Source organism: Rhineura floridana, chromosome 1 (genome assembly GCF_030035675.1).
Source record: "Rhineura floridana isolate rRhiFlo1 chromosome 1, rRhiFlo1.hap2, whole genome shotgun sequence".
In the NCBI taxonomy this organism is placed as follows: Eukaryota; Metazoa; Chordata; class Lepidosauria; order Squamata; family Rhineuridae; genus Rhineura; species Rhineura floridana.
In genome coordinates this window covers 323,386,262-323,408,826 of record NC_084480.1, presented here as the reverse complement: position 1 = coordinate 323,408,826, position 22,565 = coordinate 323,386,262, and the positions used below count along the sequence as shown (strand labels likewise).

The window sequence follows — 22,565 nt, the reverse complement described above, 5'->3', positions numbered from 1 at the left end:
GGAGCCTTCTCTTTTGAGAAAGAGAGGTATTTATGTTTTTTAAATTGTTTTCTTTAAAAAGTGTTTTTAAATTTGTATATTTGTTTTTAATGTTTTTAATTGTTGTAAACCACCCAGAGAGCTTTGGCTATGGGGCGGTATACAACAGCAGCAGCAACAGCAATAATATGTCGCACCAACCTCTGGAGGTTTACTCAGAAGTAAGTTCCACTGAGTTCACTGGGGCTGAGTGAGTCATACCACTTTGCCTTCTGTGAAATGGGCTTTGAGAACTGTTCTATTGCAGTGGCAAAAACCATTAGCTTCAACTATTTTTACCCATGGGTCTGCCCACGGTCAGGTGCTGCCATGCCTTGTACCCTACCAGGTCCAGTAGGTAGGATCAGTATTTATTTATTCATTTTATTAAAATATTTATAAGCCACACTTTTAATAAAAGTATAGCAAGGCAGCATTACAACATACAAAAACACAATAGAATTAAAAACCAATAAAAATATCATTTTAAACAATGATAAAACTATCCATAAGTACTGCATTAGTTGGAAAAGAAAATTCCTATTAAAAGGCCTGTTAAAAAGGTACAGTTTTCAGGAGATGTCTGAAAGAAAGAAGGGATGGTTCCAGCCAAACCTCTATTGGCAGGGAGTTCCACAGGGCAGGGCCTGCCACACTAAAGGTATTGGGACCTGTGGTTTTTAACTTGTTCATAAACAATCTAGAGTGAGGTGACCAGTGAGGGGGCCATGTTTGCTGATGATACTAAATTGTTCAGGGTCATTGAAACAAAAACAGATTTTGAAGCGTTCCAAAAGGACCTCTCCAACCTGAGTGAATGGGCAGTAAAACAGCACATACAATTCAATGTGAGCAATTGTAAAGTGATGCAAGTTGGGGCATTTCACAGATACGCTCCTGAGGTCTGAACTGGTGATCAGGTACGAGACTTTGGGCTCATAGTGGATAGCTTGATGAAAATGTCAACCCACTGTGTGACAACTGTGAAAAATGCAAATTCCATGCTAAGGATCATTAGGAAAGGTACTGAAAATAAAACTAATGCCATTATGCTAATCTATGATGTGACCTCATTTGGAATACTGTGTATAGTTCTGGTCGCCTCACCTCAAAAAGGTTATTGTAGAGCTGGACAAGGTTCAAAAAGGAGAACCAAGATGATCAAGGGGCTGGAGCGACACCCCTGTGAGGAAAAGTTGCAGTATTTGAGGCTTTTCAGTTTAGAGGAAAGGCAAGTCAGAGGTGACATGACAGAAGTTTATAAAATTATGCATGGCATGGAGAAAGTGGACAGAGAGAAAATTTTCTCCCTCTCCTAACACTAGAACTCATGGACATCCAATGATGTTGAATGTTTGAAGATTCAGGACAGACAAAAGAAAGAACTTCTTCGCACAGTGCAGAGTTAAGCTATGGAATTCGCTCACGGAGGAAGCAGTGATGGCCAGCAACTTGGACGGCTTTAAAAAAGGATCAGACAAATTCATGGAGGATAAAGGCAATCAATGGCTACTAGCCACGACAGCTATGCTCAGTCTTCACAGTCAGAGGCAGAAACCAGTTGCTGGAAACTGGGGGGGGGGGGAGTGCTATTATGCTCAGGTCCTGCTTAAGGCTTCCAAAGAAGCATCTGATTGGCCACTGTGAGAACAGGATGCTGGACTAGATGGGCCTCCTTTGGTCTGATCCAGCAGGCTCTTCTTATGTTCTTATGCTCACAGCCTGAGTTGGGAACCCACACAGTGCCTTCTTGAGCGCTGACAGGAATGCTGTCCTGGAGCTTCCAAAGGCTACAGGCTGAGAGAACTTTCAGGGCAGCAGCCTTAAGTCACAGCTGCTCTCTCCCTGTATGTGTGTGTCTGGTGTGTGTGTACACACACACAAGTACTTTTGGCTCCTGCTTCTTGCCTCCCCTTGTTTCACACAACCCACATCCTGTTCTCTCACCTGCTGTGCAGCACGGATCATCCTGCGTGCCTCCTCTTTGATGCTGGGATTGTCAGGGGGTGGGGGCTGCACCAGGGTCGTCACCTCAGTTCCCCGAAACCCAAAGACCATTGGCCAGCCCAGATCCAGCTCTGGAACAGCAAGGTCTGAGTTCATAGGCCAGTATGTCCCGGAGGAGCCGTCCATGTCCGTGTCGTGGGGGCCAGAGTCTGTGCTGCCACCTGTATCCTGATTGGCATATTGGGGCTTCTGCAGGTGCTGAATGAAGTGTTCCACCTCTGAGGGGCAGAGGAAGTCTGGGACACCCTCCTCAGCCAGGAAGCGGTGATAGCTCTCCTCACCTTCCTCAGCCAGCGCATCCAGGGCAATACGGTAATACTCCTTGTAATGGGGCGGAAGGTAGTTTGGGTCCAGGGGGTTGTCGCCCTGCGAGGAGCTCTGTGACCGGCGAGCCATGATGGCAGAGGGCACTGTAGGGGGGCAAGAGGCAGACATATCAGAACAGGAGAACTGCACGTCACAAAACATGTCACTGTCACTCTCCATCCCCCTTGGCCTGAATGCTTGACTAAGCAGTCCTCTAGCATGGCAGAGACTTCTCCTACATGCTCCAGGTTTAGAGCCCAAATTCCAATCCCACTGAATGCACAAACTGTCCCATTCCTCCTGAATTTGCACTCAGATGACACCCCCTCTCCCAAAGAGACAACAATCGTAAGAACATCAGAAGAGCCGGGCTGCTAGATCAGACCAAAAGCCCCTTGAGTCCTGTCTTCACAGTGGCCAAGCAGATGCCTCTTCTGGAAAGCATACAAGCAGCATCAAGTACCCCTTTCCTGCACTGGCAGAAAACAGTTGTGCAGCTGGAAATAGGGGACAGGCCGGAGGGAGAGAGGGAAAGAAATGTCCCTGAGACCCTCGGAACAGACAGGGCCCTGGGAGGGTGCAGTGGAGAGTCATAAAGAAATCTTACAGATGACCTGAAAACAAAAAAGGACACATACGGGAAGTGGAAGGAAGGCCAGGCCACAAAGGAAGAGTACAGGCAGGTATCACAGAATTGCAGGGATGGTGTCAGGAAGGCTAAAGCTGAGAATGAGCTGAAGTTAGCAAGGGATGCTAAAAGCAACAAAAAAGTTTCTTCAGGTACATCAATAGTACACAATAGAGAAAAGAAATGGGGGTTCAGCTTCTCAGGGAGGATGGCAAAACAATAACAGATGACAAAGAAAAGGCAGAAGTGCTCAATTCCTACTTTGGCTCAGTCTTCTTCCAAAAGAGGGTCAATAGCCCTCCTAGGAAACACAAAGTACAAGTTTACTTTTTATTTTATTATTTATTAGATTTATATCCCACCCTTTCTCCCAGTAGGAAACATCCTTAAAAACATATTAAAACAGAACATCTTTAAAAAGATATTTTTTTAAAAAAAAGGCTTTAAAATCATTAAAAAAAAAAGCTTTAAAATGCATTAAAAAGCAATTCCAACACAGACTGGGATAAGGTCTCTACTTAAAAGGCTTGTTGAAAGAGGAAGGTCTTCTGTAGGCACCGAAAAGATAATAGAGATGGCGCCTGTCTAATATTTAAGGGGAGGAAATTCCACAGAGTAGGTGTTACTACATTAAAGGTCAGCTTTCTGTGTTTTGCGGAATGGACCTCGTGATCAGATGGTATCTGCAAAGAGGCCCTCACCTGCAGAGCTCAGTGATCGACTGGGTATATAAGGGGTGAGACAGTCTTTCAGGTATAGATCAGAGAATCATAGAGTTGGAAGGGGCCTTGTAGGCCATCGAGTCCAACCCCCTGCTCACAGCAGGAAATCCACAGCTAGAGCATCTCCCGCAGATAGCTGTCCAGCCTCTGCTTGAAGACATCCAGCAAAGGGGATCCCACCACCTCCCTAGGCAGTCGGTTCCATTGCCGAACCGCCCTTACTGTCAAGAAGTTCCTTCTAATGTCCAATCTGAATCTATGCTCCTGCAACTTAAAACCAAGTCCCAAGCTGTAAAGGGCTTTGTACACCCAAACCAGAACCTTGAATTTAGCCCAGTAGCAAATAGGTACCCGGAGCAATCTTTCAGCAGCGGGGTGACATGTTGCCGATACCCTGCACCAGTGAGCAGTCTCACTACTGCATTTTGCACCAGCTGCAGCTTCCGGACCAACCTCAAGGGCAGCCCCACATAGAGTGCATTACAGTACTCCAGCCTGGAGGTTACCAGTGCGTGGACAACAGTGGTCAGATTACCCTGGTCCAGAAACGGCCGCAGCTGTCTTATCAGCTGAAGCTGTTAAAAAGCACTCCTAGCCACTGAGGTCACCTGGGCCTCTAGTGACAAAGATGCATCCAGGAGCACCCCCAGACTACGGACCTGCTCTTTCAGAGAGAGTACGACCCCATCCAAAGCAGGCAACTGACCAATTATCCAAACTCAAGTCCCACCAACCCACACCATCTTCGTCTTTCTAGGATTAAGAGTCAGTTTATTGGCCCTCATCCAGCCCACCACTGAGTCCAGGCAGCGGTCCAGGGCTTGCACGGCCTCTCCCGATTCAGATGTTACAGAGAAATAGTGCTGGGTATCATCAGTGTACTGCTGACACCTCGTCCCAAATCTCCTGATGACCACTCCTAAGGGCTTCATATAGATGTTAAACAGCATGGGGGACAAGAAGGTACCCTGCGGCACCCCACAGTACAACTGCCAGGGGGCTGAAAGACAATCACCCAATGCTATTCTCTGAAAACGACCTTGGAGATAGGATAGGAACCACTGTAAAACAGTGCCTGTGTAAAACAGTGCCATTTCACCAAGTTGGCTCAGAAGGATACCATGCTCAATGGTATCAAAAGCTGCTGAGACATCAAGTAAGAGTAACAGGGTTGGACTCCCCCATCCTTCTCCCAATAGAGGTCATCCATCAGGGCGTCCAAGGCTGATTCAGTGCCATAACCAGACCTGAACCCAGACTGGGATGGGTCAAGATAATCTGTTTCATCCAAGAGTACTTGCAGTTGCTGTGCCACAACCCTCTCCACCACCTTCCCTAAAAAGGGGGTATTTGAGACCAGGCAGTAGTTGTCACAAACCAAGGTGTCCAGGGTGGGCTTTTTCAGGAGCAGTCGGATCACTGCCTGTTTTAGGGCCGCTGGAACCATTCCCTCCTGCAATGACGCATTGACCACACCCTGGATCCACTCAGTCAAACCCCCTCAGCAAGCTTTAATAAGCCAAGAAGGGCAAGGGTCGAGAAGACATGTTGCTGGTCACATCGTTGCAAGCACCTTGTCCAAGTCATCCATTTGCATCAACTGAAACCATTCCCAAGACATTACAGCAGACATTGCATTGGACACCTCACTTGGGACTACAGTAGATGTGGATGAGGCATCAAGATTGCTACAGAGTCAAGCAACTTTACCCTCAAAGTGCCCTGCAAACAATTCACAGTGGGCCTCCAAAGGGTCTAAAACTCCCATTTCCTGGAGTTGATGTTAACGGACTCCTGACAATACAGAAAAGCTCCACTGGATGGCTACTTGAGGATGCAATGGTGGCAGAGAAGTGGGTCTTCTTTGCCACCCTCACCACCACACTGTAGGCACGGTTATGATGTTTCATTTGTGCCCAATCAGCCTCACAGCATGTCTTTCGCCACTTGCGCTCTAGCCGTTGTCCAGCCTGTTTCATTGCCCTTAGTTCACTGGTGTACCAAGGTACAAACCGGGCTCCACAATGCCGGAAAGGGCACTCAGGGGCAACTGTGTCAAGACCCTGACACGCCTCACTGTTCCACTGTGACAAGGGCTTCAACAGGGTGACCTGCTCTATCTATTGGGAACTCCCCCAGGGCATTAAGGAAACCTATGGATTCCATTAGTCTCCGGGGGTGGACCATGTTAATCTGTCCACCACTTCTGCAGGGGAGGATCAGAGCCGTAAGTCTAAACTTCACCAGGAAGTGGTTTGACCATGACAATGGGGTGACATCCACCCCCATCTCCAGACCATTCCTTACTCCATCTGGAGATATGCGTCACGCTAGTGACAACCTGAGACAGCTCCATGAGCGTCATGGAAGCCATGAAGAACCAAGCAAGAATACTAGAGGCATGGACATTGAAATCACCCAGGACTATTCTTCTGGGCTCCTCCAATACCACAGCCGAGATGGCCTCCGCCAGCTCAGTCAGAGAAGCTGCTGGGCAGCAGGGCAGACAATACACGAGCAGCAACCCTAGTTTACTGTCTCCTTGGCCCAACACCAGGTGCAGGCACTCACAGCCAGCTCCAAGACAGAGTGGTTTTCTGGTGACAGAGATGGAAGTTCTGTAGACCACAGCAACTCCTCCCCCCCCCCAGTCCCTGCAGCCTGTGCTGGTGTTGCACCGAGGATCCAGGTGGGCAAAGCTGGGTCAGATCAACTCCTCTCAACTAATGCACCCAGGTCTTGGTAATGCACACCAAATCAGCATCCATGATCAGATCATGGATGAATGCAGTCTTATTGTATACCGATCTGGCGTTAAACAACAGCACACACAGGCCAGTGGGCACAGCAGATGAATAACGAGGAACCCATCCATGAGAGGAGTGGCAGCAAGGAACAAGGCGTAGATAGCCTTGCCCTCATCTTCTATAGTAGGAGTAGGATTGGAGCTTGACATTGATTGACAATGTCAATTGTCAAAAAATACCTAATCACTTTGAATGTGTTCAAATCTGCAGGGCCTAACGAACTGCATCCTGGAGTATTGAAGGAACCCGGCTGAAAAACTCTCAGAACCACTGTCTATTATCTGAGAAATCATGAAGAAAGGGTGAAGTGCTGGATGATTGGAGGAGGGCTAACATCCCTATCCTCAAAAAGGGCAAAAGGGAGGAACCTCGGAACTACAGAGCAGTTCGCCTGACATCAATCCCTGGGAAAATTCTGGAGCAAATTATAAAGCGGTCAGTCTGTAAGCACCTTGGAAAAAATGCAGTGATTATGAGAACCCAACATGGATTAATCAAGAACAGATCCTGCCAGACTAATCTTTTCTCATTTTTTTACTGGGTAACCTTCCTGGTAGACTGTGGGAATGCTGTGGCCATAATATATCTTCAGCAAAGCTTCTGACAAAACAGCCCATGATATTCTGATTAGCAAGCTAGCTAAATGTGAGCTGGATGGAACAACTATCAATTGGATCCACAGCTGGCTACAAAGTCATACTCATGGAACCATATCAATGGTTTCTTCTCAAACTGGGGGGAGGTAACAAGTGGGGTACCACAGGGCTTGATCCCTAGGCACAATGCTCTTCAACATTTTTATTAATGACTTCGATGAGGAGCTGCAGGGAATGCTTATAAAATTTGCAGATGAACAAAATTGGGAGGAATAACTAATACCCTGGAAAACGAACAAAATTCACAGTGGAGCATTGGGCTGAAAACAACAGAATGAAATTTAACAGAGATAAGTGCAAAGTTCTACCCCGAGGAAAAAGAAACCAAATGCACAGTGATAAGATGGGGAATATTTGGCTCAGCAATACTATATGGGAGAATTATATTGGAATTGTTGTTGATCACAAGCTGAATATGTGCCAACAGTGCAATGTTGCTGCAAAAAAAGACAAATGCTACATTAGGCTGCATTAACAGAAGTATAGTTTCCAAATCACATGAAGTATTGGTTCCCCTCTATTCAGCACTGGTTAGGCCTCATCTTGAATACTGCATCTAGTTCTGGACACTGCACTTTAAGAAGGATGCAGACAAATTGGAACGGGTTCAGAGGAGGGCAACAAGGATGATCAGGGGACAGGAAACAAAGCCCTATGAGGAGAGACTGAAAGAACTGGGCTTGTTTAGCCTTGAGAAGTGAAGACTGAGGGGAGATATGACTGCACTCTTCAAGTACATGAAAGGTTGTCACACAGAGGAGACTTCCGGGAAGGGTGACTTCGCTTGTGCCTGCTTTTGAGACGGGCTCCCGCCTCAAAAGAAGCTTATTCAGATATAAATCAGTCAGAACATTTTTTTTTGACTGATAAAATTTCTCCCGGGCAGGGAGAAACGCAGAGATCAACCTCAAAAGCCTGTTTTTGCTGGGAGGACTGGATTTCATTAATTTATGAGAAAAGGTCCAGCCAACAATGCCGGACGGACTTCCGAACATGCTCTATCTGTTTTAAGCGATACGTTTATCTTTTCTTCAAAGAGAAAACAGACTAACAGGCAAGCACCCTTCTTTCTATTATTTTTCTTACTTGGTTTAAATTGTTGCAGCAAAAGGAGATTTGTCAGATTGATCGGCTTTGAAGAACTTCTGGTGAGCTATAACTCTTCTCTGTTATTCACGAAATTAACTGCTTATCTCTGTTTCTGTTGCAAAAAGCTGTCCTGGAAGTGCATTCTAAAGATAATAAACAGAAGAGGGATTTCTATTCCGAGGAATGTTATATTGTCTGGGACTATTCTCTTTTTGGTCTATTTTATTTTGACGAATCTGCTTCTTCACGACGCCACTAACTGTTTTGATGCTGGGAACTAAATTTGTTTTGTATTCTTGAACATAGAGAGATAAGGCAGGCTGCTCTGTTTATACTGTGATGTCATCAAGCCTGGAATATTAACCCAATTGTTGCTGAAATAAGAAGTGGTTCTTCTTTATTTTTGTTTTGCTTTGTTTTCGTGGTTTTAAAAATGGCAACTAAGAAAGTGGCTGAGAATCTGGAAGTAATTATGTTTCAGAAAATAATGGATGAGATTGAGATAACGAAACAAACCCTGTGACAGGGTAGTAAGGAGCTGAAAATTGAACTGAGCAAAATGACGCAGGAGCTTAAAGGAATAGGGGATCCTGTGAGAGAGGAGAATGAGATCAGAGATGAGAAAAGAACAAATAAAGGGAAGATACAAGCCCTGGAGATTGGAACAAATGTGGAATTGGAAAAAGATCTGGAGTTTATGGATATTAGAAATAAAATCTACTGTTTGGAATTTAACGTTATCTCTGAAGAAATTAATGAAGATATTAGAGATAAAGTTATCAATGGCTTGGATAATCTTCTGGACTGGAATGACGTGATGGAGTTTGATATAGTGAAAATCTATGGAATTAACTGCAGCCATGTGACAATGGAAAAACTTTCAAGAGATGAGCCAGTGCATTTTGTAAAAAAGAAGAACAGAGATATGACTTTACAACAGCATTACAGCAACTTATTCAGAATGGCTGGCAAGAAAATATTTGGGATAGAGGAAATTCCCATCAGACTCTTATTATATGACTATGGCTATGACAGCAAGATTATTATGGAATACTGATAATGGAAGATTGGACACTGAAATTACTGGACTTAACAGGACTATTGAAGATGGAAGATGAAATTAATAGGGATAATGGAATAATGGCTATTGAAATTATTGGACCTAACAGATTTTGATGAGATGGATTAATCGAAATGTTTATTTGGACTATGGTTATGACAATAAGATTATTATTATTATTAACGAGATGGATTAATCGATATGTTTATTTGGAGAAAAATTGATAGATATATTTCTTAAAGAATTGAAACCTCTCTTTGACTTTTTGTGGAAAGAATAAAGTAATGTTTATGAGATTCGATGATTAATTAAGATAACTACTGGAGGAAAGTGATTTTATAATATAATTTAAGAGACAGGATTGTTATATATTGTAGACTTATAACTGATTTGATTGGTGACAAATGGGAAGTCAACATTTTATTTTTTTGTTTAATCATTTTTGTTTTGTTTTGTTTTTTTGTCTTTGAATGTTTTATGGCTTTGTTTTGTATGTTTTATGAAAATTTGAATAAAAATTATTGTAAAAAAAAAAAAAAAAAAAAGAAAGGTTGTCACACACAGGAGGGCCGGGATCTGTTCTCAATGGTCCCAGAGTGCAGGACATGGACTAAGGGCTCAAGTTACAGGAAGCCCCATTTCGGCTGTACATTAGGAAAAACTTTCTAACTGTTAGAGCGGTATGGCAATTGAACCAGTTACCTGGGGAGGTGGTGGGCTCTACAGCCCTGCAGGCATTCAAGATGCAGCTGGACAGCCACCTGTCAGGTATGATTTAAGTTGGATTCCTGCATTGAGCAGGTGGTTGGACTCGATGGCCTTATAAGGCCCTTCCAACTGCATTATGCTATGATTCTATGCGTTTCTCACAGGAACCACTGAGGAAGCAGCTTCAATGGATGAAGAAGTGTGGCTGTGTGTTGGGGGAGGGATTTCTGCATAGGTGGTAGTGTGGAAGGCCGAAACACAAAAGCCCCAGGAGAAGCAAAAAGGCCCAATAAATAGCTTATTGGTGAATTTAAAAAAGAGCCTCTGCTGTCTGAACATAGGTGTGCATGCAGAAATAAGGGAAATGGTCCTTTGCATTCTGTGGAACAGTAGTTAGCATCCTTGAGCCCTGCCACCCACCCACCCATTTTTTATTCGGGGGGGGGGAACTGTCTGGAAGATGCCTTGAGCTGACCCAAGAGCCCCACCTTGGTCCAGAATTAGGGCATGATCCTGAAGAGCAACTAGTTTTGTGGGGGCTGAGCTTTTCTGCAGTGCTAGGATCAGTACTTCCCTAAACCAGGAACTAGCTTTGAAACTGGCATAGTTTATTCCTCTTTTATTTCTCTCCCATTGTTCACAAAGTGAAGGAAATTGTTCAGTTTAGAAAACAAAAACAGAAATGGATGGAGGAGGGGGCAAGATCGTTCCCTCTGCCCTCTAGCAAGAGTTCAGCAGAGTACTGGATGCAGCTTATGAGCCACACTCTCCTCCTCCAACCCAGGCCTTAGGATTTCATCATAAGAGCAAAATAGGCCAGTAAGAGGCAACTTGAATTGGGACCTCATCTGCCTTTTAGATGTCTATAATTCTGGCATCATTCAATGAGCCAGATATTTCACTCATAGAAAGAGTGTAATTTTGCTGCTATTTCTGAAAATACTTATAAAACTTGAGAGGAAATTTGCAGGCATCTGGTGCCTCTTTAATTCCCTAACCATTTATTTATTCTATTTTTATTTTAAAATTTATATCTCAATTCTTTTTATAAAATAAACTCAAAAGGCCTTATAAAAATAATAAATAATAATAAATAAATAAAATCACTTTGTGCATACAATAAACACAGTTTCCAAATTAGTAAAATCAATTTCATTCATTAAAATCAAAAGCAAGGTAAGAATATTTGGTATAAAAACAGTGGTACAGCTTGTTTGAAGTCCAAAAGGGACCGAAGAAGCCACTATGGGAGCCCAGGGTAGTCCAGTAGTGCAAAAGGCTTTGCCTCTGTCCAAGCCCATCTCTGGTGTGATCAGCACTGCCACTTCACAAAAAGGACATTGCAGAGCTGGGAAAGCATTGATATAGTGGGCATAATGGAAACTGGGTGGAATGGAGAGAACAGGTGACCACAGGGGAACGTACTGGAGGTGATGGTCTGTATGTCGAAGAGGACATGGAGTCCCACAAGTAATAAATCCCCCAAGGGGCAGACGCCTCCACAGAATCCTTGTGGCTGGTCACACTGGGCCCCAAGAGTAATTTAGTGCCTGCTGGGGACGTGCTATTGTCCCCCTGATCGACATGCTTACGGAGAACTTGCAATGAAGAATGAAATCCGCATAAGAACATAAGGAGAGCCCTGTCGCTGAATCAGGACAATGGCCCAACTAGTCCAGCATCCTGTTCTCCCACTGGCCAACCAGATGCCTATGGGAAGCCAGCAAGCAGGATCTGAGCACTCTCCTCTCCTGTTGTTTTCAACAACTTGTACTCAGAAGCCTTTTGCCTCTATCTATGGAGGCAGAGGATAGCCATCGTGGCTAGTAGCCAATAGCCTTATCCTCCATGAATTTGTCTAGTCATCTTTTAAAGCCTCCAAGTTGGTGACCATCACTGTGTCTTATAGGAATGGATCCCATAAAAGTACTTTTTTTTGTCTGTCCTGAATCTTCCAACATTCAGCTTCACTGGATGTCCACAAATTCTAGTGTTTTGCAAGGAGAATTTTTTTTTCTGTATCCACTTTCTCCACACCATGCATAATTTCATAAACTTCTATCATGTCACCTCTTACTCGCCTTTTTTCTAAACTGAAAAGTCACAATGCTGCAACCTTTCCTCATAGGGAAGCTGCTCCATCGATCATTTTGGTTGCCCTTCTCCAAACCTTTTCCAGCTCAACAATACCCTTTTTAAAGTGAGGTGATTAGAACTGTACACGGTATTCCAAATGCTGTTGCGCCATAGATTTATATAATGGCATTCTGATATCTGCAGTTTTCTTTTCAATTCCTTTCCTAATCATCCCTAGCAAGGAATTTGCTTTTTTCACAGGAGCTGCAGACTGGGTTGACATCTACTTCAACCTGCCCACTATGACCCCAAGGTCTCATACCTGCTCAGTCACTGCCAGTTCAGATCCCATGAGCATATATGTGAAATTAAGATTTTTTGCCCTGAATGCATCACTTTACACTTGTTGACATTAAATAGCATCTGCCATTTTACCACCCACTCCTTTTGGAGTTCTTCGCAATCTCTTTTGGTTTAACCTCCCTGAAAAATTTAGTATCATCAGCAACCTTGGCCTCTCCACTGCTCACCCCTTGATTGTTTATGAACAAGTTAAAAAGCACAGTTCCCAAAACCAATCCTTGAGGGACTCCACTTTCAATAATGCTCCATTGGGAGAACTGCCCATTTATTCCTGCTCTCTGCTTCCTCCTACTTATCCAATTCCTGATCCACAAGAGGACCTCTCCTCTTATTCCATGACTGCTAAGCTTACTCAGGAGTCTTTGGTGAGGTACTTTGTTGAAAGTTTATTGGAAGTCCAAGTACACTATGTCAGCTGGATCACCTCTATTTATATGCTTGTTGACACTCTCAAAGAACTCTAGTTGGTCACTGAGATAGGACTTAAGAGCATAAAATCCTAAGAGCCTTCTAGTTCAGGCCAACTGCCCATCTATTCCAGCATCCTGTTCTCACAGTGGCCAACCAGATGCCTATGGGAAGCCCATAAGCAGGACCTGAGCACAAGAGCCTTCTCCCCTCCTGTGGTTTCCAGCAAATGGTATTCAGAAGCAGACTGTCTCCAATGGCTAATGGCCATTGATAGCCTTATCCTCCATAAATTTCCTTTTTAAAGCCTTCCAAGTTGGTGGCCATCACTGCCTTCTGTGACAGCAAATTCTGTAGTCCAACTATGTGTTACCCTTGCAGAAGCCATGCTGGTTCTGCTTCAGCAAGGCTTGTTCTTCTATACGCTTGGTTATTTTATATTTAACAATACTTTCCACCAGTTTTCCTAGGACAGATGTTAAGCTAATAATTCTGTAATTTCCAGGATCCCTGTGAATCCCATTTTAGAAATTGATTTTACGCTGACCACTTCCCAGTCCTCAGGTATGGAGGCTAATCTTAGGGACAAGCTGTATATTTTTGTTAGAAGATCAGCAATTTCACATTTGAGTTCTTAACAATATAAATTGCTGAACTGCAGACACAACAATTCAGAACCTTTGGCCCTAAAGATGTTGCTGAACTACAACTCCCATCAGCCCCAGCAAGCATGGCCAATGGTCAGGGATGATGGGAGTTGTAGTTCAGCAACATCTGGAGGATGAAAGGTTCCCCACAACCGCTATATGGAATCTAAATTCCAAGCTGGATGGACTCCAAAACTTTAAAGACTCCGGAGGTGCTTCTTGCCCACTAGAGGGGACCCTGCCTGACTGCACAGGTGGGGGGCCTCAGAGGGAGGCTGATTTGCCTGACATGGCACAGCACTGATGGGGCACCACAACACTCAGCTCTCATTGCATGTCAGTGCTCTCAGCCTTCCTTGAGGAAGTCTTCTTCCACCCTGTGCTCTGTAAAGTTCCTGTCCTGCAGAGGGCTCAGCTCTGGAAGCCCCCTCCTGCCCCAGAACTCTGGATATTTGCAGATGGGGACCAACATTCCTTCAGCTCAACTCAGCTCTGGTCTTGCTATGCCTCATCCCATGGACACTGGCTCTTGCCTCCTTCCTGCCCTGGCCTGCAATAGCAGGGCCTGTTGCTACATGCTTCAGCTGCTGCTGCCAGCATTGTTGGTTCCCAGCCTGAGCGCTTCCTTGCTAAACTGGCTTGGCTGCTTCAGACACACCCAGCTGCACTGAGGCCTCCGGAGAGAGCCAGCTGGGAGGCAGTCCTTGGCTCCGCCTAAGCACAGAAGGAGAGGGGTGGCTGGGGCAAAATAATGATCTCCCCTCAAATCTACCTCTCAAGGAAGGTCATCGTAGGCTTATTGTTAGATGGCTTCATGGGAGGCGCCTCCTGACCTGAGCAATTCAGGCTTCTTCAGGAATACAGGTTGTGGCTGCCTCAGGAAGGCAGCATGTCAATGTATCAGCTTGGCTCCACAGAACACAAGTGGATGGGTAGCATCTGGAGACCTCCCCACCCCGTCAGTGCTAAAATATTCCTCTTTCTGCCCCATGGCCAGGCTAGGAGGCTCTTCTTTGGAGTTAATAATAATAATAACAACATCCTGGCCTTGGCCTGGAGCTCATCAGAAGAAGAACGGGCACCCTGTGCAGTGATAGACGCCTGATACATTTTCTCCTCTGCCCTTGGGCATGGAACATGGTGGGCACAAGGGGACCCACCCCTCCATCCTTCCAGCAATGTACGGTGGCCTTTGCGGTGGCCTGTATTTGGGCAGTCCAAAATGGCAGAGGGAATGTTTCGCTCCCATCTCTTCCTCAAAAACAGGAGACAAGGTAATAATATCTGGCTTGCTCTGACCTGGAGGCCCCCGAGTGTTCATCATTCCCTCTACTGGGCACTTTTTCCACACACTCGGCCCTGCATTCCTCTTGGTAATACTTCATTTGGAACTACCTGCTCATACACCTCTCTTAAACGTTTATCCAAATGGGACCAGAGTCCCAATCAACCCAGTGGCTTATGCATGCGTAAGGAGGGATGGGCATGGTGGTGACAGGAGCCCCGCTTGTGTGACAGTCTCAGGAGAAGCAGCTCATGGCCAGGTAGAAAACCTCACAATGGGACAAGCAGATATTTCTCTACATTCCTTACACATGAGATGAGCTCACTCTGTGTCTCTGAAGTCAATGAAATAAATTATTCTAAGGCCACATTAATCACAGATTTTCCTGGCAGCAGGGACATTCAAAACTTCTCAACTACTTTAGAGGCCTCCACCTACATTCTGCGCGCACACTTGTGGCTTCCCCACATTTCAAATGCTGGTGCAGAACATAGCACCCCAACTATCTCATCTTTCCATTTCCCTAGAAAACACACAAGCTCTTGTGAACAGGGGTGCACACATCCATTTATTCTGGCGACCAAGACTGTTGCATGGTATTGTCAACTGCAACAGTCAACACACACCAAGGCTCCATCTCATGTTGGTCTCCCCCCTCCAAACAACCAAGAGCAGGACAAGAGTAGCTTCACATTGGGTGGTGCCATAGAAAGATGGATGCCCTTTCCAAGGGGCATCCCACATGGCCAGTGTGAAGCACAGGAAGGCCACAATGAGGCCTGGGTTGGCCTTTCAGAAGTTATGGGGCACAGCTGCTATGCACTGGAAGTTTCCTTCGGCCCTTCTCCGTTTAGCTCCTGTTACAACTGCTCCCAAGGAGACAGACAGCAAATGAAGAAAGACACAGAGAACCCTGAAAAGGAGCACTTACAAAAGCAGGATCCCCACTGAACCCCAGCACCATTCTCACAAACAGCAGATGAGGCAGCCAACCTCTCTGTGGTTGTACCACATTGAACCTGGGCGGAGTCCAACATGTTGGTATGGTCCTCCACGCCAACAAATAAAACATCCCTCTGGACAGCTACATATTGGGTTCCAGTGGGAAGTGGACCATTCCCTCATGTGTGGCCCCACCCGTAGTTTGAGGGGTCCAGCCCACAAAAGCCTGGCTGCTGGATCAGACCCAAGGCCCATTTGGTCCAGAACCTGATTCTCCCAGCGGTCAAGGAGATGCCTCACTGGGAAGCCTGCAAGCAGGACCAGACTACAACAGTGGGACTCTCCCCACTTGTAATTCCCAGCAACTGGTATTCAGGGGGATGCTGCTCTGACATTGCCATTGTGGCTAATAGCCACTGGCAGTCTTACTTTCCTTTCATGAATTTGTCTAATCCTCTTTTAAAGCCATACAGGCTGGTGGCCTTCGCTACTTCTTATAAGAGCAAATTCCACAGTTTAACTCTGTGCTCGTGAAGAAGTCCTTTCTTTTGTCTGCCCTGAATCTTCCAACATTCAGCATAACTAGTTTTATGAGACACTTTTCTCCCTGTCCACTTTCTCCACACCCTGCAAAATGTTACACATGTCTATTATGTCCTTTCTTTCTAAACTAAAGAGCCCCAAATGCTTCAGCCTTACCTCACAGGGGAGTTACTCCAGCCCCTTGATCATTTTGGTTGATGTTTCTTGAGCCCTTTCCAGCTCTGCAATATCCTTTTTTGAGGTGAGGTGTCCAAAACTGTACACAGTATTCAAAATGCAGCAGCACCATAAATATTTATAACGACATAATAATATTGGCAGTTTTATTTCCAATACCATTCCTAATGATCCCTAGCATTGGATTTGCCCTTCTCACAGCTGCCGTTCATTGGGTCAACATCTTCACTGAGCTATCCACTACACCTCCAAGGTCTTATTTCCGGTCAGTCACGGCCCGGTCAGACCCCATGAGTGACATGTGAAATTAAGATTTTTTGCTACACTATGCAAAACTTTACACTTGTTTACACTGAGCTGAATTTGCCATTTTACTGCCCATTTAACGTTTGGGAGATCCTTTTAGAAATCCACACTATCCCTTTTTGTTACAACCATGGTGAACATGACTGCCTCACTGCTCACTCCTAACAGGACATTTATGAAAAAGTTAAAAGCCACGTGCCCCTTAGGGGACTCTCCTTTCTCACCAGATTACCCAGGAGTTGTCAACTGCTATGGTCAGCTTAGGCTGGTTCAGGAGTGTGCAACCTTTGACCTTCACAGCTCTCACCCTCAGTCAGAAAGCTGGTGTGTCCCTCAGGGAATGGCTTCTCCTGCATGAGAAACCCCCCACCTCAACCCACCCGCAGCTGCACTTGAGATCTTCCAAGGAGGTCCTGCTCCGAAATATGTCTTATGCTGGAGTTCCAGTCCAAGACAAGGAGCTGAGCTCTCCTCATGCCATCCTGCCTCTGCTTGACTTGAAGGCATGGGAGACTGATTGGGATTAGGCCAGGCCCAGGGAGGGAGGCTGGGCCAGGCCAGCTGCAGAGAGAGGTGGGTGCTGTGCCTGGCCTGAGGACAGACCAGGACCATGGGGGGGGGGCTCAGGCAGGCCTACTGAGCACCAGGAAGGCTTTGCGGCCACCTCTCTCCCATCAGAGGCACCTGAGGCCTTGCGGGACCCCTGCTGCAGGTGAGGGGAGTCATGTTGCTGACAGCTGGACTGGAGGGGGCACTCGGGGTGGGGCTGCTGAGGGTACTTGTTGTGACAGGAGCCACACCCATTTCCGCCCGAGCACCTTTCTAAACCAGGTCACCGCACCTCCACCTGCCCTGCTTCTCTCGCCAAGCAGGCCCTCCTCCTCCTCCTCCTCCTCCTGCTGCTCGCTTGCAGGCGCCGGTCGAGCCGTCGCCCTGTGCCGCTGGGCGCTTGCCCCGGCATGCCGAGCGACGTAGTGAGCCCGCGAGGCCACCGGCGCATGTATGGGCACGGCCCGGGCAGAGGGCCTAGCTGAGAAGCCAGCGGGCGCGCCCAGACAGCGGCTGCCTCCTTCGGGGCCCCACTGTCCGGGCTCTGCCGCCAGGCGCTTACAGTACCCTGACGCCCCTTTTCCTCCAAGGGAGACTCTAGTCGAGCCCGGCAGGCGGAAGAGCAGCACGGGGCAGACACCCTTCCGTACCCTGCGCAGGTGCTTCTCATTCTGGGATCCCTGAAGCAAGACGGGGCCCTCCTTCCTCCTCAGCAGAGAACCGCGGGGCTCCCGGGGGAGGGGGTGGAGGAAGCACACGCCTCTGCGAACCGCTTTGGCCCCTTGAGCGAACTCCCGAAGTCCGCAAAGGGACTTCCCGCCCTCCCCCAACAGCTTCCCACGGCTGGCCCCATTTTCACTGACGGCAAACTGAGGCGCACGCGGCAGAGAGGGGCCAGAGTGGTCCCGGGACCAGGCCTTTCCCAGGCTGCCCTGAGCCGGGGAGCGGAGCAGTTCGCCCTTTTCTTCCAGAGAGTCGACGTAGCCCGAGAACAGGCACCGCGCTCCAAACCTAGCCGAGGTGAGCCGGGAAGCCCTCTCTCCGGCCCTGCCTACCAGCTGCCTTGCTGGGGCTCCCGGCCGCCGGCCAAGCCCTCCGACGATGCGGGGGGCACACGCCTTACCTTGCCAGGCGAGCCAGGGCAGACGCGGGGCGCGCTGTCTCTGGCTTGCTTCTTCTCTCGCAAGCGAGCGGCCGGCTCTGCCTCTCCCTCCCCCGACGCTCCTGGCGCCTGATTCACCTCCGAGCGGAGGAAAGCGAAGCTCCACCCAGGGCAGAGGGGAGAGCAAAGCAAACTCCGGCTGGAAAGTCAGCCAGAGAGAGAAAGAGATAAGAGGCTCCTCGCTCGCTCTGCACATTCCTGACGCTCCTCCTCCTCCGCCTGGCCTGGCCTGCGCTGCCCACGGAAGACGGGTCCCTGGAGTCTACGTTGCGGGGTCTCCTTCTCGCCTCGAGGAATTTCAGCCCCGGCCCAGCCAAAAGGACCCCTCTCAGCCTCGGCCCCACCGCCAAGACCAGGCCTGGCCACGCAACCAGGCTGGAGAAGGAGCAAGGCTCCCAGCGGCCCGTGAAGAAGCGAGTTTCCCTCGGGGCCCCGCCTCAGACGTTAGGGTTTCCTATATCGAAAGTTGCTGCCGAGGAAAACGCGTGAACACCGCCGGTGGAGCGTCTCCCGGTCTGTTCCCCCCCCCCCCAATAACGCACACTTGTTTAAAACCAGCACTTCTAAGGACATGTGGGCAACGCGTAGGGAGCCTTATACCCTTCCCCCATCTAGCTCCGTACTGTCTACCCTGATTGGTAGTGGCTCTCTAGGGTTTCAGGCACGGGGCCGGAGAGACCAGGGGTTGAACCTGGGACCTTCTGCCTGCAAGGCAGTCGCTCTACCGCTGAGCTAGGTCCCTTGCCCCTTTGGCTGCAGGAGGAGTACTTGTTAGAATTGCAATGCTGTGCTACTAAGGGGGGGGTTCTCTCGCCCGTTTCACCACCTGTTCAGAGTGGGTTCGCATACTTTATTCCATTTCCAGGAATCCTTACAACTGCCTGCAAAGTAGGCCTCTCTTGGTCCCATACTGCAGATTGTGGGAGGGGGGCTAAGGTAGGACGAGTTGCCTAGTGCGATCACCTAGTGGGTTCACAGCCAAGGCAAGATTTGGACAGAGGCAGGAGCAGTCGCCCTGGGTCACAGGGTGTGTGTGTGTGTGTGTGTCATACACCCCTTACTGTTTTGGGAGCAGGGTACCTACATACAGTTAATTGGCATGAAAAGGGAGCGTGTCAGGCACATACAAGTGTCTTCTCAAGTGGCTAACACTTACCTTTCTTGTCCTTTTGTGCTGACTGGAGCCAATCAAGAGTGTAAGAAGGTGAGTCAGTCACTGAGAAGACTCTTCTAAGTGGGTAACACATGCCTCCCCTTGCATGCTGATGGGCTCCTTGGTCTCCCAAATCCTAGTCCACACTTGGCTTCATTTATGAATTCTTAAAATCAAACCATTTCTGGAAACATTTAGCCCCCAGAAAGAGAGATGGGGGGCTACGCACACAGCAGTTTTATTCTGGTTCTTTCATTCTGTTATTGCGGAAGAGACAGTGACTCCTGGGGGCCTGGTGGGACTATCATGAAGGCACTTCTGAATTTTCTACCACACCAGTGGAGGGGGGCGGCGTCTTGCCTGCTCCTGCTCATGATGACTGGATTACACCAGCTCCCGCTCGCTCTCCTGGGACATAAAAACATCAGAGAACAGCAGGGCTGCCGCCGCCGCCGCCAGATCAGGCCAAAGGGGCCCATCTAGTCCCGCCTCCGTCTTCACAGCTGCCAGCCAGACGCCCCACGCGGAAGCCGGCAAGGGGCCGCGAGTGGGCCCTCCTGAAGCTGGGGGTTTTGAAATGTTGAAACCTTTCTTCATAGGGGAGTCGCTTCACCCCCTTGATCGTTGTGGCTCCTCGCTTCTGAACCTTTTCCAGCCCCGCCATATCCCCGAGGCCAGGCAACCAGAAGGGGCGAGCGGATGGCGCTCCTTTCCTCGGGAGGCCCCCCAGCATGGCATTCGCCTTCTCTGTGCCCCCCCTCACCTCACCTCATCCACCTGAGAGTGAAGAAAGGCTCCCCCCCCCCGCTCGCCCCTTCGCGGCCTGCCTGGCGTGGTCCCGCCTGTGGCGCGGCCTGTTCTGCCAGGCATGTCCTGGTGGACCGCTGGGTGGGCTTCCTTCCAGGGGGCACCAGCAACATCGCCGCGGGCAAAAAGGGGGCCTTGCCCACGGACCCCCAGGCACCCCCCCAGGGAAACCGCGGCGGGGCGGGGCTGCCGCTTCGGCTCAGCGTCGTACCTGGCTGGGCTGGGCAGCCACAGGGCGAGAGCAGCAGCAAGAGGAGCTGCAGGGCGGCGCCAGGAGGGCGCGGCTCCGAGGGGCAGGGAAGGCTTTGACTCACACCTTGGGCAGCTCAGTCCTGATTGACAAGCGAGGGGGAGGGGGAGCCCCGCCCCCCAGCGAGAACCACCTGTCCCCGCCCAGCCCGCCTCTCCCCCTCCCCTTGCGTCCCACTCGAGCGGCGCGGCGAAGGTGCTTCTGCACGTGTCCGCTGAGCGGACGCTCCGCCGAAGTGAGCAGCCCGCTCGAGGGCGGAGGCGCCTTCGGCAGCCGGCGCTCCTCGCGCACATGGGAGAGGCGGGAACGCGGGCAGTCGCTTCGACTCAGGCCGAGACCGTCTCCCGTATGCCGCCTGGCAGCCGCCGCCGCGTTGGGGCTGGACTCTGCCGGCGCAGCAGACGCCCTGCGCTGCCTGCCGATGCCCGTAGCCGGAGGAACCCCCAAAGCCCCCCCCCCCGGGGCTGCTTCGTGAGAAGGGCCAGGCGGCCTTACGGATGAACTTCCTTGGGGCTTGCCGTGGTGGGCGACGAGCCCGGCAGCACGGGGAGACGCCGCTGCCTCGCCCCAGCTGTGGCCGACGGGGAAGGGCCGGGACAAAGAGCTCAGGGCGGGCGGGCGCGGGGCTGGCAGAGTGAACCGCCCGGCAGGGCCGAACACGGCTCCAGCAAGCGTGAGGTGGAGGACGCCGCGGGGAGCGGCTCTCTGTGTCGCACCCGGCAAGGTGCAGGGAGCCCGGGCTTGCCTCCTGCTCCAGATGGAAGCGCTTAAGGGGAGCCCTGTGGCTGGGTCAGGCCACAGATCGACGCCATCAGCACCCCGCGGTCCAGAAGAAGAATGGGTCCCTCAGATATTCTGGTCTCAAGGTCTTTATGGCTTTATAGACCAAAGTTTAAGGTGTTAAACTTGGGTTGGTAGCTGTCAGTGCAGTTCCTTTGGTACAGATCTTCTGTGTGCGTCTGACAATGAGGCCAGCAACAAGTCCTCTTGACCCTTGCGCTTCTTAAGATTTATTAAAGCTTGCCGAGTATGACTGAATGGATCTAAGGTGTGATCAATGCATCTCTGAAGGAGGGAGGGGTCCCAGCTGCCTTAAAAGGTGGTGATCTGACTGCTCCTGAAAAAGCCTACTCTGGACCCATTTGTTTGTGGCAACTACCGCCAGGTCACAAATACCCCCTTTTTAAGGAAGGTGATGGAGAAGGTTGTGGCGCAGCAATTGCAAGTACTCTTGGATGAAACAGATTATCTTGACCCATTCCAGTCTGGGTTTAGGCCTGGTTGTGGGACTGAATCAGCCTTGGTCGCCCTGACGAATGACCTGCAGCCCTGTTATTCTTACTTGATTTCCCAGCAGCTTTTGATATCATTGGCCATGGTATTCTTCTGAGCCAACTTGGTGAGATGGGTATCAGAGGCACTGTTTTATAGTGGTTCTGATCCTACCTCCAGGGTCATTTTTGTTGGAAGTGGGGCAAGAGCAACTCCTGCTTTGTTCTTTTGTCTATGTTCCAGAGGGAAGATAGAGCTAGGGTCCTCCAGATGGATAGGCTTGTTTACCTTTACCTGTGATGCTCCGACTGACTTCCTTCTGTCGCTAGACTGTGACGGGAAGCTTACCTGCCCCTCCTCCTTCCGCCCTTTCCCCTCCTTTGACCTCCGGCTGTCCGGGAGAGAGGAGACATCCCTTTGTCTCTGCTGTTTCCAAGCCATGAGGCTAACTCCCGCACCTGGGCATTACGCCTCCAACTTAGCTAGTTAGTTAGAACTAGGTATGCCTTTTCTATCTATTATGTATTTCTATAAATAAAGTAGTTTTTCTTATTTTACTAAGTCTCAAGTCTCAGTGATGCTGATGCAGGGTACAAGCCTGCTTTCTTAGGCAAATGCACGCAC

At 49.0% G+C, this 22,565-nt stretch overlaps 1 protein-coding gene across 3 annotated transcripts in view; it reads right to left on the bottom strand.

Moving 5' to 3' along the window:
- FAM83H (family with sequence similarity 83 member H) overlaps positions 1 to 20,352 on the bottom strand; it is a 37,151-nt gene extending 16,799 nt beyond the window's left edge. Inside the window, exons 1-2 of one of the 3 annotated variants that reach the window (XM_061607304.1) lie at positions 19,616 to 20,352; positions 1,966 to 2,435 (exon numbers count right to left, since the gene is read on the bottom strand). In XM_061607304.1, coding sequence (XP_061463288.1) covers positions 1,966 to 2,435; positions 19,616 to 19,706 — 561 coding nt within the window. In that variant the 5' untranslated portion in view covers positions 19,707 to 20,352. Of the gene's footprint in view, positions 1 to 1,965; positions 2,436 to 16,421; positions 16,494 to 18,420; positions 18,961 to 19,615 lie in introns of those variants that run through there. The other 2 variants (XM_061607303.1, XM_061607305.1) reach the window with 2 other exon arrangements.
- Between the last annotated feature and the right edge of the window lie 2,213 nt (positions 20,353 to 22,565).